The sequence below is a fragment of the Taeniopygia guttata genome, chromosome 5, assembly GCF_048771995.1.
Source record: "Taeniopygia guttata chromosome 5, bTaeGut7.mat, whole genome shotgun sequence".
NCBI lineage: Eukaryota > Metazoa > Chordata > Aves > Passeriformes > Estrildidae > Taeniopygia > Taeniopygia guttata.
In genome coordinates, this window is record NC_133030.1 from 54933293 (window position 1) to 54950319 (window position 17027).

At 38.4% G+C, this 17027-nt stretch overlaps 1 protein-coding gene across 14 annotated transcripts in view; it reads left to right on the forward strand.

Annotated features, from left to right (window-relative positions):
* MARK3 (microtubule affinity regulating kinase 3) overlaps window positions 1-17027 on the forward strand; it is a 62120-nt gene that overhangs the window by 15836 nt on the left and 29257 nt on the right. For all 14 annotated transcript variants that reach the window (XM_030275054.4, XM_030275057.4, XM_030275052.4 and 11 more), the window contains 4 exons: window positions 3071-3124; window positions 9958-10006; window positions 10705-10770; window positions 13255-13325. In XM_030275054.4, the coding sequence (XP_030130914.1) occupies window positions 3071-3124; window positions 9958-10006; window positions 10705-10770; window positions 13255-13325 (240 nt within the window). The remainder of the gene's footprint in view (window positions 1-3070; window positions 3125-9957; window positions 10007-10704; window positions 10771-13254; window positions 13326-17027) is intronic.

Here is a 17027-nt window from a genome sequence, read left to right on the forward strand (position 1 = left end):
CACACTTATCTTTTCCTTGTTATCTGTGTCTCTGTTCTGAATGTCCTTTTAAGTGACCATGTGAGGTTCACTTTTTGGCAATTCCTTCTATTACTGAAAGGAAGAAATGTTTAGCCCTTCAGGGGATGGTCAGAAAATCAGCCTAATTCGAGGGTGTTGAATTGTCTTGCAAGGAGTATGTGTGGCCAGAGATTAGCTTCACTGTATTAGGGCTGGTGCTTGGACACACCATCCTTCTTGGTCCTCTGCCTAGGAGTTTGTTATTTGTAGGCTGTCTGCCCTTTTGAAACCACAGGTCTTCATTGTCGATCTGCTTTTCTTAATTCTTCACTGCAATCCATGTATTTTCTATTGTAGTTTCATCAAAAGGTGTTTCCTCTGACAAGTTTTCTGTACTTGCCAAAATGAATCTAAAAGATAAAACTACCTTCTGCTATTACTGAGGTAGCCAAAATTATTATGGACCCTTCTGCTCTTTAAAGATGTTTTCAGTTAATAGAAAGGGAGCTGATGTTTCCCAGTGAGGCTGAATTCTTTCAGAGCCCATGTCTGACTCCAAGGAATCTATTGTCATCTTCTTTCTGTTCTTCTCTTGGAAAAAATGAAATTTAAGAGGGATAAAGCATTCTGAATAGTAGCAGCTTGGCCAATTTGCTCAGTGTTCCAACCTCTGATTTCTTTAACTCCCTTATTCAAATCATGTAGGGGAAATGTTTTAAGTTACATTATTGTGAATGGTGGAAGCAAACTCAGTTTTAATTCTATTAATTTCACACAGAATATCATGGCAGTGGTGTAATAGTGTAGGTGGACTTGCATTTTTCCAGCACTGGCCCTAGCTCACAGTACATGAAACCATTCCAAATGCACTTTATGTAAAGAGAGCAAAGGTTCTGCTTTGAAAGGCAATTTAATGTTTTATTAACTGTACTTAGAAAATTCTCCATTTAACTTTCTCAGGCTTGTCCAAACTGTTCTTGAGGCAGGCTGCCTTTGGCTGCGATTTGGAGACCTTATCAAGGCACCTGAAGTTGTCCCCTGTTCTGATGATGGGTTCAAACTCTCACAGCCCATGTTAACACATTGTACTCTCAGTGTTCATGTGGATAGGAATTCTCTAAATTCATCCTGCCTTTAGGGCTATAATTAGTGCACTGAACAGGCCTGAGAGTCTGTCTTTCGGAAAACTGAGATATGTACCTTCCCTGTATCTCCAGGGCTGAATTTGTTTGACAGTGTCAGAGACCTTTCTGGTGATCTGGCACCAAGTGCACACTGAGGTGAGCTGGTTTTGCAGTAACATGGCACCTTAAGGCTTGATGGGTTGAAAAAAGTGTTCTAGTGGGTAGAAAAAATATTTAAAGATTTACAAGAATGGTGCAATCCAGAGCAAAAATGCAAACTTTTTTGAGTGGAATGTGCTTACTAAGTGAACAGCTATAGGTAGTCTTGGGGCACCAGGTCACTTTCAAATAACATTATCTTCTGTTGACAAAGGCAGCGCTCACTACATCCAGCATTATAAGAGTCCAGCACTATAATCCAGAATTATAAGAGATTGCAGGAAGCAAGTAACTTTGGACTGCTGTCACAAAGTTAACAACAGGCAAAAAGGTAGAGATAAAAATCTTCCTTAGTTTTGTACACAGCTGCTAATATAAAAATACCTGTTGCTTAATGTCTTTCTCTCTTGTTTGTATTTTTGAAGTGATTTCTCAAGGTTTTGCAATGGAATTTTGCCTCAGGAAATAGTGATCTATAATTTCAGTAGCTTGCCTTAGAAGAAAACACTCCCCAGAGTAAAAGCATTCTTAGATGGCTTCTCAGTCATGTCTCATCGTATCTTGCAGCTAGAAGAGCTCAAAATAAATCTTGAATATCAGTTTCAGAAAACACCATATCCATTATATAATTCTGTGATGCACCCAAGCGTTGAGCACTGTTCCCCTCTTACCCTCTCCATCCTGACGATCCATCCCTGTGTTTTTGCACTTGAATGTAGGGATATAAATTGGCTTTGATGTAAGATATTCTTTATTCCGTATGTCACCAACCCCAAGTTAATGAGGTGACAAAGATAGCTCAAAGTGATGCAGAGAAATGGGAACTGTGGCATGGGAAGGAGCAACATCTACTGTTTGAGCCAAAAATTGAAGTGGAGTTGAAAGCCTTTGCTTTGCACCAGTGAGGTATTATAATCAGCTGAGTTGCAGCATCTTGCCTCTTTGAGAGGCACCATCTCCTTCTGTAGAGCTTCTTCTGGTATGTTTAATCTCTAATTTAGAAAGGAAAAATACCAGTTGGTGTGTAATTCTAGGAGGATTCTCATTTCTTGTTCTACCTCGTCCAGTATCCAAACTGCATTGCACTGAAGTTTCTCTTGCCTATTCATTGCTTCAGATCTTCAGGTTCTGTCTAGTTAGCATGGTATGGAATTTCTCTCCTGCTTATTGTGTGAAATTTTTATTTTGTTCTTTAATATTTCTGTGCAACATTTAATGAAAAGAGGAGAACAAGTAAAGTAATGTACTTACCCAAAGTGTTGTACTATGGCCAATGTGTTTTTGTTGATTTCCAAGTGATGCTTTTTTAATACACATCAGGGAGCAAATTGACACAAATATTTTGTGGATTTCCAAAGATTAACTTACTTCTTGCCAAATTTCTGTGGAAATGCTTTCAATATGCTCTGAAATCCCTGCTTTTAGAAACTGCCAATGCCCAGTCACTAATGTGTAATCTGTTGTGTAATTTTACTGTGTAAATATTATCTGTAGGCACACTGCTCTCTATCGGGGCACTGTCTGCTGTTGGAGCTTCCACTGTCATGAGTGTGGTGGTCTTAATGTCAAGTCAAAGACTCAGCAAGGTTCTCATCGTAATATCCTTAAAATACCAGGTTTTTTCCATTCCTGCTTCTAGTTTAAATACAAATATATAATTTGTAGAAGGAACTTAAGCATTTTTTGTGTAATTTTCATGTTTTCCATGTCTGTTACTGGATTTGAGCATGTTGTAATAACGTGGTATTGTTCCTATGGAAAATACTGATCATGAACTCTTCCTTTAGGTTGCCATAAAAATAATCGACAAAACACAGCTGAACCCAACTAGTCTACAAAAGGTATGTTTTTACATTTAATCTTTCAACTGTATTATGACTTGTTCTCTTCCCCACCTCCTTCCATTAACCCTGAATGCCTGTGCTGGAGAATCTGAAGCATTACATACCTTTGTACACGTCTGACTACTGTATTAAATAACTGGTTTTGTAACAGATATTTGTGACAACCCTGCAGTTGTTCGAGCTGAACTCGTACAGAGCTGTAAACTGAGAAAACAGTGGTATTTGCCACTTCCTTTGTCTTCCAAGCAGAGCTGACTCTGTAGAGAGGACGTCTGTGGTTTGGTGTCATGCCCCCATATCTCCTTTGTGCCAGTTGCTTTCTTAAACTTAGAAATGCAAAACTTATGTTCTGTTCTCTTAAACTGGCCTTGGAAATGCTGCCTGTGGACTGAAGGCCAGGCAGTACCTGTGCCTTTCATGTAGTTTGCAGCAGGAGAGGTAATGCAGTTGTATGAAACAAATTGGGCCGTGGCTATTCTGGTTTCTTCCCTCTAGTTTTGAATGTTTAATGTGCTGTTACAGTTGTATCACCTTATCTTTTTAGTACAGAGTGATAAACCCTGCTCTTTCATTAAGCAACCCAGTCTGTTTGGGAGTCTGTGCAGGAAGTGCATTTAAATGTTACTTCTACTTGGGACTTCTATAACTCTGTCCTTTTAAGTTCTGCAGTCAAAGACTTTTTGTTTACTTTTGAGTACTTTGATAAAAACCCCCTTGAAATATTTCTGTTTGAACAAGAGAATACACAGAATTTACCTGCAAACAAAATAAAAGAGAGTAACTAGAGTAAACTGGAGAATATACACATTTGTATTTTATGCTAATACTAAAAAGATCATGTGACTAGACTTTAAATCAAGATTAATGGTGCAAAAGTAAATTGGAAAAACACACAAGTTCTTACATTTTATTGTTTAGTTGAGAGGCAAAGAATAACCTGTAGAAGAAAGGCTCCATCATCTGAGCAGGTGGCAGCTTTGTATGACTCTGTAGACAGGGTCAAAGTAGATAATCTGGTTCCATTTTTCTCAGAATTTTTCTGAGTTTAGTTACTGGTGGTTTCTGGGTAATCAGGGTGAAAATAAAGTGCAAATTAGGTAATACAATGGATTCGATAAAGTTGATTTCTGTGGCAGATTACAACTGGGAATACCTAAATAAAAATGGTTGCATGCTTGAGGCACTTGAAAGTGAAACAAAAGCTGTGTGATTAAAAGGGGAAATACCAGGGCATGGGAAGAATGGTCAGAGAGAGCTAAAGAGGCCATGTTTTCAGTCTGAAAATGTAAAATCATAGTCCTACAAATGCTATTACTTGAGATTGGGCTGTAATGCCAGTTTGAGCTCATATTGGGGTACAATACAAACCTTTTACAAGTCACAGGTGTTCAGCTGGAAAAGCCACAAGTGTGCATGATGGGCCTTTGATTACTGGGTTTCAGCCGGGTCAGTGTCCACTCATAGCTCCATTTCTGCTGTAATTTAATTTTTACTTACAATTTATAAAATTAGATTAGGAATTGTGATTTGTAGTGTGATCTTGTGTACCCGCTGGATTTCTTACCTGGGAGTCTGGAAGAATAGTACCAAATAGCAGGGCAGATATCAGATCAAATTTGTGGGGTGAAATTGCTAATGTGCTCTCGTCTCTACGCTCATTTATTATACGAGTGCAAAGAGAATTTAGTAAGGTGTATCAGTTTTCAATTCAAAAACTCAAAGCAGTTTTATTAAAATTAAATGCCTGCTTGCCATAGGAAGCAGAGTGAATGGACAACATACAACTTGCCAGCTTTGCCTGACCAAGGCTTTTTATTTTGCAAGCCTTTGCCCCCTTCCCCCCAGCACTGCCGGCAGTGCCGCAGCCTCGGTGCCTTTGGAGCCAACTGCACACGCGACCTGTGGATGCGGGGGAAGCTAAGATGGAAGTGCTTCTGATCTTGCACTTCTGTGGAGAGAGATAAAATATTTGAGGTATGGTGGGGAGGGAAGGGCTGTGCCCAGAAGAGGGTGTGGTGTACAGCGTCTCAGCTGCGGTGTAGCTGCATGCCCGAGTCATCCTTAGGTGGGGAAACAAATGGTGATTAAAGGCTGCCAGTTCTGATTTCTTTATGTTCCATCTTGCACATCGATACTTCAGCTGCCAGGAAGAAGCTAACCTTGTTAAGGACTTGCTTTGCTTTCCGGAGCAGTAATTCTTGGTATGCCCTCGCTGCAGCCCTGACAGCTCCATGCTGATCCTCAGCAGCAGAAGGGTCGGGTTTCTTGTCTGCTGCTGAGGAAGTTCTGTGGCAGCCACATGCAGCTACTCCTCACTGTTGTTTTAGGACCTAATTACTGCTCTGCTGCTCTTGCTTAGTGAGGAGGAAGCTGTAACTGGTACTTCCCTGCTTTGAAAGAAAAAGGAGTTCTTAGTGTTTTTTTCCCATGCTGGTGGTGTTAGTCATAATCACTGTTGTCCACAAATGGACTTGTGTATGCAATTCCAGTGGATGTTGGTCTCACTGCAAACAAGTGCTGATGCTACAGAGTTCACTTCCTCCTAGACAGAAAAATAAAATAGTTTGATTTTTTTTTCTTTTGAGTTACCAATGCCATTATATGTAAGGGTTTTTTTAGCAAGCTCATGTAATAGCACTAAATCACTTCTCATTTTCCTGTTTTAGAACTTGGCTCCTCAGCCAAATGTTTTTGTTCATTATGTGCAGATGTTTTGCCACTTACTTGGTCAATACTTATTGTTAAAGCATTTAAGTGTTCTTAAACAACAATTTTAACATGGCTCATGTCCTTTCTGACTATGGGTCAACCAGTGTTTTAAGAACTGCAAGAAAAGGGCAAGAATTTCAAATGCTCAGGCTTTTCTTTTTGTAGTGAGTATCCCTTTCTGTTTTCAAGTTGTGCTTAGTTTGAAGCAAAATTGTATTGTGTAAAGGCTTTTTGCTTGAGGCTCTTTATTAGATGTAGGACATATTTCAGTGAGCAGTTACCAGCAGAATCCTAATACCAGGTCAGGCTTGAGCTGCCTTGGGACAACATCCTGTGAAAAGCCTCCTCCTTTAAGGGAGAGGGTGACCAGGCGAGGTTGGTAGCAAACTTTTTCGGTATTTTTAAAATATTTGTTACAGTCTTGTAATAGCTACTGTGGGAGCACTTCTAGTCTGTCTTGCTGTGTTCAAAGAGAGTTAGCCTAAAAGAACCAGCTTCCATTGCTGGTTCGTTGGGATTTTTTTATTCAGTACTTTGGCTCACAGTATTAATTAAATGGCATTCTTTTCCTGTATCTGACATGGCTTACACTCAAAGGACCAGACCACAACAAAGCTGAAAGCCATTTGTTTGGCAGACTAAGGATGTTTGTCTTTGCCTGGAAACGTTTGTAGAGCTCCTGTTGACGGAAAATGAGCTGTTCAACAAGCTGGGAGTAGCTTTGGATCTCAGCATTAGAAATTAAACTGATGAGAACTGTTTTCAGTTGTTTGTCTGCCCTCATAGTTTCATTATGACAAGTAATTTCCTAATACTAAGAAAATAATTTTCTGTATTGAGAACCTTCATGTTACTTTTCCTGATATTACACCTTGTTCTGTGTTACTGTGGGCAGGAAGCCTCAGAGATGTGAGGTTTTATCATACCTGGCTGTTTGCAGTGAATTTTATTGTGTGATGATAGTTACTACATCATTTCCTAGAAGCTGATGCACGTAATATTTTGGGGGAATGAAATCTGTAAAACCTTTATCCAGCATACTTTGGGAAATTTGTATGATGTACATTTTATTCCTCTATCAGAAACAGACTGTAATACATATTACAATGTCAGGCATTTGCAGATATCCCCATCTGTGTCAAAATGCAGCATATAACAGATAAACTGATTAAGGGTGCACAATCTAAAGTGCATTTATCTAACTAAAATTACAGTTTGGTGGTGGTTGTACCCTATTCTCAAGTATTTTTATTTTTAATTTCCTCTGAGGCAGAAATAGTAGTTTTTTAAAAGAGCTTGTTCCTAGTTACCCACTTGAACAAATGGCTCATGAAGTAGAAGCTGCTTTTTGACATGATTCATTCAGGTTAGTAAAACAGAGTAGTCATTTTGTGGACTACAAAAGTGGAGTGTTTTGGTGAGAGTCTGACCCAGTAGGCTTTATCTGGGTATTGGGGGTGGAAGATATCAGATACCAATTGAGAGTGAATTAAGCAAACTCTCTTCAAAATTGTACAAATTTATAAGAGGCTATCAGTTATATAAGCCGTGATTAAAAGTATTAATGAAGTATTCAGAATATGTTATATGCCAGTTTAACTGAAATTAATGAAAAGCAAGAAAAAATAGCTATAGATTCAACTGCTTTTAAATTCCTGATGATCAAGAGACAGATGATGTAGTCTACCCTGTCTGATTACATATGAAAAAGCTTCAGAAATAACATAATTTAAAAAAGAAAGGAAGGCAGTTTTACCTCTCTAGAGGATAAAGAAAATGTGTGCACAGAGATTCTGAAACTATTTTGCATGGCCAATAATTTACTTGATTGATCAAGCGTGATTTCATTTAAGCAGCTTGTCATCTAGCAAAGTGTCAGGCACAGACCTGGATAACAAGATAATTAAAAGCATTTGGAAAACTGTTTTCTCTCTGTTCAGGTAGTGTGCCAATCCCAGCTGGTGCTGTAGCAGGGAGAAGGTCTCCTGGGCAGTGCAGTGAGGATTGCTCCCCAGATGTTGGCATTTGCAGAAATTCTGTGATTCTGAAATATCAGAAAGCAGAGAATGGTTAGAACAGCTGGTCTCCAGCTTGCGAATTTGTCTTATTGATTAGTTTAAAACCCACCCCTTGCATTTTCTTGTATTAAAAATCACAAAGGCACAAGGATTTTGTTTTGTTGACTCTTTGGTTGTTTTCTGTTTGTTTCTAAAGTTTCACCTTTTTTTTTTTTAATTACAAAGTTTCTTTACTTTTCTTTCCTTTTTTATTACCTTTTCTTTACTTTTATTGAGTAAATCTCCTACAAGTTTTTGAGTTGTTACTAATATGTGTTGACATATCAAATTTCTTCACTTTATCTGAAATCTGTCCTAAGCCAAATCTTCCAGTGTCACTTTTTTCCCTGCTATAATTAACAATGCTGTTATCCCTATCCTGTATTTACAAAACTCTTGGGTTTTTTCCTATGTGTGCATTCACTTGGAGCTGTGGACTTCTATTTTGCTTCAGTTCAATGTGATGTTAGGTTACTGATATTCCTGTAGAAATTTGTGTTAGTTTTCCAATAAAACCTCATGATTACTCCCACTTTTTGAAGCATGCTGTTAGAAAATAATTGGCACTGAAGAGCATCAGCCCTCTGGAGTCTTGGGCTGGCATGGCTTAGCTGCAGAGGGAGAGCAGCTACACACTTGACTGCCATGTAGGGTAGTGCATAAAAAGAAAATTCTTTGGTTTTCTGAATACAAGAATATTTGTGCCTCAAGTTTTTTGTAATAATATTTTATCTTGGAACTGCTTTTAATTAATATGCTATTTTCCAGCTTTGTTCAAAGCAATGTTTTATAGTGCAGAAACATCACCTATGGCATTTTTAGCATTACAGTTATGAATTTATGTATATCTTACAACAGTCTTTTGCAGAAGTGTTTTGGGAGGTGAAAATAATTGCAACTGTTCAGTCATGACTTTGCTTTTATTTCTATTTGTTGAATGTCACTCTATATTTTCACTAAGTTGCAGAAGGACAGAGTTTGCTCTGTGTGACAGGCAAAGTTGAAATCTTCAGAAATAGTTACTCAAGCAAAGCCCTCTTCACAGAGTATTGGCAGCAGGGGAGGGACAGACAGGATGTGAAACATGACAGTATCCTTACAATCAGTACACTACCTCTGGATTTAGGGCAGGGGGTATAATGTCATCCTGCAGCTTGAAATAGGCAGTTGTCCCTCACCACCATCCTGCTGGGGTGGGCTAGAGATGGAGTGCTGTTATATGGGGAAGCTGTGTGTTTTCTGTGATTTTTCTGTTAAATAATTCCTGCACCTTGTGTGTCAGTCAGGGTTAACAGCAGCAGCACGATGGGGTCAGGAGAACACGGTTTGTGTTCTGCCCTGTTGCCTTTGGCGAGAGCGCTCAGCGTGCTGCGCTGCCCGGGCAGCTCAGCTGTGCCTGGAGTCAGGCAGGGCAGCTGTGCTGCCAGACCCAGGACTGCTGTGCCTCAGTTGCCTTGCAGCAATACTTCTGAAGGGCTTGTCTTCCCTTCTCTCCTTACAACTTGCTCCTTGCTGGTGTAGTTGGATAACATGGTTTTTGTACAATATAAACAGCTGATTTTTCACCTGTGAGCCGCTGTTGTAGCACTGTAATTCTTGGGCTTTAACAACGTACTGAAGAATGCTGAATTCATACCAGTAATATACTTCAGTGGACTTCTAAAGGTCTTTTGGTGGGGATTCAACAAAAATTTGGAGCTGTACTTCTTGTGAAGGGAGTGAAAGATGTGTGAGATGTACTAGCCAGCAGGAAGCTGCGTGGGCTCTCAATGCTCTTCTGACCCCAAAAGTCTGCAAACCCTAGAGCTAAGGTGACTTCTTTCCTGAGCTGTCTAGAGTTCTTCCTGGGTGTTTTCAGGTTTTTGAGGGTTGATTTGTGAGGTATGTTAAGCAGGCATTTAACTCTTCCCTTCAATAAATGCTTATTTCATTAACTTAATTGATAATGTTTAATAATGTTGCCCTATGTGTTTAAATTACTATATCAAAGTCATCAGTCTTTAAGGAGAACGGTTGTTTATTAGTGATTTCATTAACTTATTTCATGTTTTATGTTCATTTCAGCTCTTTAGAGAAGTAAGAATAATGAAGATCTTAAATCATCCAAATATAGGTATCTTGTTTTTTTTCACATAATTTCCATCTCTGGAGAAGTTTCAGCTTTTTCAGTTAAGATTGTTGTGGCATGAGGTTAAAAGACTATTTTGGACTGGAGTGTGAATTTACTCTAAGATAGCAGTAATAAATGCTATTCCAGACCTGTGTATTTAAAAAAATAAAATAAACATTGTGATCCCTTTGCACAGAACTGGTATTTGCATAGCTAACTGATAAATTTGCTCCTTTTGAGTATAGTATTGATTTCTGACTGAATTCAGGCTCTCATTAAAAATTAGCATATACACCAAAACCAAGAAGTGGTCAAGAATTCTTTCAAGTTTGTACATTTAAATGATGTGGTACTCTTATGGGACTGTCAGCAGACTGGTAACTGATTTGTCACCACTTGTGTCAGTTCAGTGCACATGAGTGGCTGTTGCTCAAATATGTGCATGTTCTGCTTAGTTTAGTTATGTTCCTATGTAAAGGAAGCAAAGTATTGTTTCTTGAGAACATGTTGTTCTGTGTGAGTTGACCAAATGTGTTACAGTCTTTTCTACTTAAGAACATTAGACAGAAAGCTTCTCTAGAATAAATAGTTTGATAGTGGCAGGCAAACAGTTTGGGTATTTCCCTCACAGAATTCTGTGGGGTGTTAACATAATGCTTCTGCAGCTAGTTAACTGATGACTAAATGTCTTTCTTTTCTAGTGAAGCTATTTGAAGTCATTGAAACTGAAAAAACTCTCTATTTAATAATGGAATATGCAAGTGGGGGTAAGTACCTTTATGCTGCAGTGACACATGTGATCAAATTGCCAAGTGAGAGAAAGCACTTGTTTTCTTGAAAGTTTTGCTTTCTTTTTCAGCAGATATTTATGTCAAGGTAATGTAAAATATTAAGCAAAATCTTTAATATTCACAGGGACTTGTTTGGTCAACATAAATAATAAATGTAACTTGTAAAACCAGCTTCTAAATTGACTACAACTTAGTAACATTTGCTTTTTTTTCACAACTCAAAATAACTTGGAATCTTACCTTGGCCACTGATTGTTCCTGCCCATAACAAATACTAATGTTCTCAATTTACTGTATTCAGTTCCCTACCTCTGATGTCCTGTTTTGTATAAGATATTTGGTAAAATCATGTTCGGATGAAACATTTCTGTGTTTCTTTAATTGTTGCTTTCAAAAGCATGAGCACTGCAACTTCTGTTTTTAGATGTTGATGACATCTTACATATCTTAATCACAGGCCTTCTACTGTCACGGATTGTTAGGCTTAGCCTTCTGCCATTTTAGAAGAAGCTTAAATGCTTTTCCTGATTCTAGAGGGGATGGAAAAATGCACATTGTACAGTGTCAGATATTTTCACTATAGTCTGAATTAAGGTATTCAGGCTTAAGTTACTCCTTGCTGGCTAGAACTTAATATTCAGTTTGTCAGTGTGACCCTTGAGCACCAGCATCTGGGAATCTCAACCAGTTGAGGCTTTTCTTTAGGGTTAGGAAGGAGGTAGACTTTTTTCAGAGAAAATCAGCATTGAATTCAGACTCTTACGTTAGATTATGTGAAGTTTAATCAATTGCTACAAATAAAGCAAGATTCTCTACCCACCTGTGTTTTCTTCCAGCAGCTTCCTAAATGCTGAGCCAAAGTTTGCTTAAACAGGAACAGAGTAGGTATTATAACATTATAACATTGACTAGTACAGGTGTTTGGGGAGACATCTCTGTGTAGTTTGATAGCACTAGACTTAAAAGTGAAGTCTTATTGCCATCTAGTGATTGGCTTCTACAAGGTAGAAAGGCCAGTGGTTCTCTAAAGGAGTGAGGACCTTTCCTAGGGTGATAAGGAGGAGGTAAGTACTGAACTGGTCTAAAGGCCAAGAGCAGTACCTTTTGATGAGCCATGCTGTGCAAGACAGGAGTGGCTGGTAATCACAGTGGCAGGCATCAGTTTCCCTGTTTCCTCTTTATCAAGGTAGAGGTCATCCTGATGCACATGAACTCTGGCTGCAGGATGAAAGGCATTATTGCTGCAGCTGCAACACTTCACATACATTTGGGATAATTCTTTCCCTGGTGTCTTTTTCCCTGAATTATGAAGAAGTGTTCAGGTTTGCTGCTTCAAGGTTTTTTAAGAAATGCTGTGAACTACAGCTGGGAGAGTTATCTGAGTTGAGTATTAAAGAATACACTGCAATGGGAAGACTATTTTATGGGAAGTCCTGACATTCCCTTAGATAGCTCAGTGGTTGCTTTTCCTGCAATGTGACTCCTTTTTTTATTGCAATCTGGTGGAGTTAAAAAAAATAAATATGGTATTACTCAGCTCTTCCCTTTTGAGGTGGCTGTCTACAAAACCATCTTTCCTTGCTCAGTAGGGAATGTTTAAATATTTGAACCACTTCTGAAGTTTTTATGGTTTTTGTATACGAGTGAGGATTTTTTAAAACCATGTTACTATTCTGTGTTTGTAGTTCTTATGTACATGACTGTTGGTTTCTAGTAAAGAAAATCTCCCATGCTTTCACAAACATGTCAGTGTTTCATTGGCCAGTGGCCTGCACCTAAAGCTCAAACACTGTAGTCTGTATTGACGTGCTCTAAAATGACTGTATTGATCAAAGAGGGGAAAAACTGAAACACAGTAGATCTTCAGTAATCTTTAGTCATCCACAGCTGTACAACAGTGGCCTTGTTCAGTGTATTTTACAGGTATGATAGTTGTGTGAGGATCAGTGTGTCCTGCTGTTGTCAGTCTTGTGGCCCTCCTTGTGGGTACCTCTTCCAAGCCTGGGTTAAAGCTAAGGTTTTTTATTTTGTTTAAAACCATTTTATACACATGCACAAATTAAAATTCTAGTGTTGGTATGATGGCATTTAAAAATATCATCAACTGTTCTCATATATGAAGCTTTTCCTTTTTCTGAAGCAAAAGAAACTCTTAAGAGAAAGTCTGTGAAGGGGTAGATGTCATCTTTGTTTACAAAACAGAAGTATGCTGCTCAGTTTCTATCCTAAGTAATTGGAAGGAAATGGTTTCCTTTGTGTATATCCAGTCACTCATTATTTTCTTGCAAAAGAGATGATGGTGTAGTAAATTGCACAGCAGTTGTGCCTTGTTCTTCTGAGCTGTCCTGTAATCATAAACTTGAAGTACAGTAATTCCAGTGAAGCTGCTGTGGGCAACTGCTGGAGGAGAATCTCTGCATTCTGAAATTGGCATTAATGTATCTTGTTATTGAATTGTAGGGGAGGTGTTTGACTATCTGGTTGCACATGGAAGAATGAAGGAAAAGGAGGCTAGAGCTAAATTTAGACAGGTATGTATAACATTCCTGTATGTCAGCTTTCCCTGCACCCCTGTTTTTAGTGCTGAAATGAGTAAAACAGCTGTCCTTTGCATTTGACTTACAGCAGTGTTCAGCATGTTGTGGGCTTGTAGCTCTGAGTAAGAAAAAACTTGTGTCACAGCAGTATTTTGAAGGAGTGAGTAGTCTGTTCAGTGGTGCTGGTTTCCTTAGTGCTGAGTGCCAGGGTGTCCAAGGATGCCAGAGCACAGAGACTGCTTGGTTTGGAAGTGTATTCCATTCCAAAATGCATTTCCTCTGGGCTGATTTCATATGTCCTTACCTCAGCAGGTCTGTAACATTTTGGAAGTTGTTCAAATGTAGCAGGCTACTAAAGGCCAGTTTCAAAATGCAGACAGTGCATGTAGGAGGGATCCATTCACATTCATCTGCTTATGAGAAGATACTGTTTAATAGTTGTTCTAAAAAGTCACAGAAAAATAATGTCTAGACTTGTTAGTTTTTCTTTCTTTATGATTAATAAGCTAGCCCTGCCAAGATGTTGGAATTTCATTGATCTGCAAAAAGCATTTCCATTCTACAGTCAAGCAGTACTGAACATAACCAGATATTTTTCCATAACTAATTTAAATCCAAATGTCTGCTGTTGTAGCATGTGGAGTTTCAGATCTGATCAGTCTTACACACTTGTTTTCTGCTCTTGTGCTGAAATTTGTAAATGCCTATTCCTTTTGGTCACTTGGATAGCCTCGGTAATGTTGTGAAAAATAATAAATGTCAAAATTCTGCTCCAGCTTAATGGCGTTTGAAAATAATGAGTAGAGACAGGAGTGTTTTTCTGAATGATATGTAGGGGTTTTGAACTGTTGGATCATAGCAGTGATGTGTCAGTCAGTTTCTGTGTTGGAAGGGGAGGCTCTGATAGTTTCACTTCTTAAGCATAGTCATACATAAAAGAAATTCGATGTAAGATATGAGACTTCCAGGAACTAAATTAATGATTTTGCTTTGTTTTCTCTCATCTTATTAAAACTTGTATTTACTCTTTTTAATCTTTTTTGGGGAAAAAACCCACACCAAAACTACCATCACCAAACAAACAAAACATCCCAAAAGCAGCTGTAGACTTCATCTCCCCAGAAGTCATTTGTGATTACTGGAGTTATACAGCTTGACAGTAAGGAAAACTTTTCTTATTCTTCAACAAAGTCTTACATGACTTTTTAAAGCTGCTGCCTTCACTTTTATATTCTGGTAGGTAGAGAGTTTTCCTTTGTGATTGAAGGTTTCTGGTTTATGCTTCTGTGCTGTGTTGGGAGTAGATGTGGTGGGATGTGAAACAGTCACTCCCACTTCAGCCATCTCTTCTAAATCCCTGGCTGTTGCCTTTGTAATGTCACTTGAAGAGCTTCAGAGTAACTTGAGAGGATTGACTGTTCTCTCTCAGATGTGAATATTGGAAACTTTTACTGATATTTGCTCTCAGTCCTCAATTTCTTTCATCAGGAGCTAGTGGAAAAAGATCTTGCAGTAATTACATTAAAATTACATGTTTCTCCAATAAATACCTATTTTTTCTAACAATTTTACTCACCTTTGAGTAAAAATTTACAGAAACAGGTCAAACACGTTTTACAGGTACACTTAGTGCTTAATTTTATGGGATTATGTGTGTAGTACAGGATATATGTAGCTTCATTTTCAAAAAGAAGTGTGGAGGAAAAGAATTTAAAAGGGAGTTACCTGCTGAGCTGGGTATTTGACCTGTCAAGAATTTGGTTTATGTACTCTCAGCCTGATGATTTTTTGAATTTGTTTGTTGGGTTGTTTTTTTTTGTTTTTTTTTTTGTTTTTTTTTTTTTTTTATTTCAGTAGAATAAGTGGTGTTTATAAAGACATCTAGATGGCCTCTGTGTATGCACTGGGATACACTTTTCAGTTTTTTCATGCAAGTATGCTGGTGCAGACAGCTGTGCTCTGTCCTCCCCCAACAGCTGATTTCCTGGCTGCTGAGCTCAACCAGTTTTAGAGGACCTTGATCTCAAAGAAAGGAGGTTCTTGAAAGCTTCAAAAGCCTCAGTTCCTGGGAAAAAAGAGAGAAGCCTAGAAATAAGCAGAGAGAAACTGCAGCACAAGCTGATTGGGCTTAACTAGAGAGAAAAGCATTCATGCTGGATGAAAGTCAGGTAACTTTGATCAGAGCTTGGCATTTTATTAGGTGCTAAAGCTCAGGCTGAGGGACAGTGTCAAAGGAAATAAGGAAACTACATCTTGCTGGGTTCACAGATCATGAAACTATTCATTTCACCTTACTGTAGTCCTGGAATAGCTTTGTATTGCTTTTGGTCATTGTTGGAGGAAGAATGCACTCTGCAGACCTTTTATCTGATGTAGTGCAGCTGTTCTCTGTTAGATAGAGACTTATGACATAATAGTCTTCTTTCTTTTTAATTTGTTAACTGTTTTAGCAGACAGTGGCTCTTTCTAAACTGAAGAAACAGTTGTGCCATCGTATTGAGATTAGTTCTTACAATAGGTTGTATTATATCTTGTTTTCAGATCATGTTTATTCTTTCAGTAAATGTGATTTCTGGATCAAACACTTGTGTTTTGTCTGAGGAGACATTTCCTTTCTAGCAGGCAAAGAGCAGAATTTGGTAATTCTCCCTTTGCTTGTTAAAGATAAAAAGGAGCTATTTTTTAGTCCAGTTTGTTAAACATATGTAAGGTTTTTAGCAGGAAAATAGAATGTAAAAGACAGTAATCATATTATTTCAGTTGCACTTGACAAGGAACACAGGAAAAAGTACAAAGTCCAAGAATACAACTGTGCTTTACAGTTCTCCATTTCAAAATCCTTTTGTGCAGCCGTGTGTGAGAAATTCAAATTGAGAATGTTTTGCATTCTTAATGTCACCTTAATTCTTCTTCCCTGTTACAGACTTCCAGGCAGTTCTGGTTCAGTTTCATCCTTTTTCCACAGAAAAATCTGATGCAAAGCAGCAAATCTCCTTACATTTATGTGTATTAATCCCCTCTCTTTTCTGCAAGAAATAAGATCTGGCCTTCTTCAGTCTTCTCACTGTTTCCCTGCTGAAGCAATTTAGAGTTCTTAATGCTGGTAGATGTTAGGGTAGATCTTAGAAAATTATAAAATCTACAAAATACATCTTATTGAGGTGTTCAAATAAAGCAACAGAGTGTTCTTAGCAGTGTGGAAGGGGCCTTGAGAGGTCATTCATCCTTTTGTCATTTAATCCTTTTAGAGAATGGTTCTGCCTAGAGAGACCTTCTCCTTCAAAACCTGTATTTATACAGATTTTTAAAATCACTCTTTATAAAATTTTTTCAATGTTCCAATTGTTACTTCCAGCAAAAAGCTCAGATGCTTTTTCCCCTCTTCACCTGCCAAGTGTCAGAAAATTCCTCACACAAGAAGGTTAGGAAGTGAGGGAGCTTTCAATGGAAACAGTGATGGAAGGTGGAAGACAAGGGTTTCAGTCTGGAGCAGCCGTGCTTTGTGCTATTTTTCATTCAGTTATGTTCTTCAATTATTAATGTCCTACACATTTCATTATTTCACTTCATGTGGATTGGACTCACTTCTGCAGTCTCTGTGCCATCCTGTTGCAATGCAGAGGAGTTCAAAAGCATCTCCAAAGGAAGCTACTGATTGATCATCTGCTCAGCCTTCTGCTCTTAGGCAGTCACAAT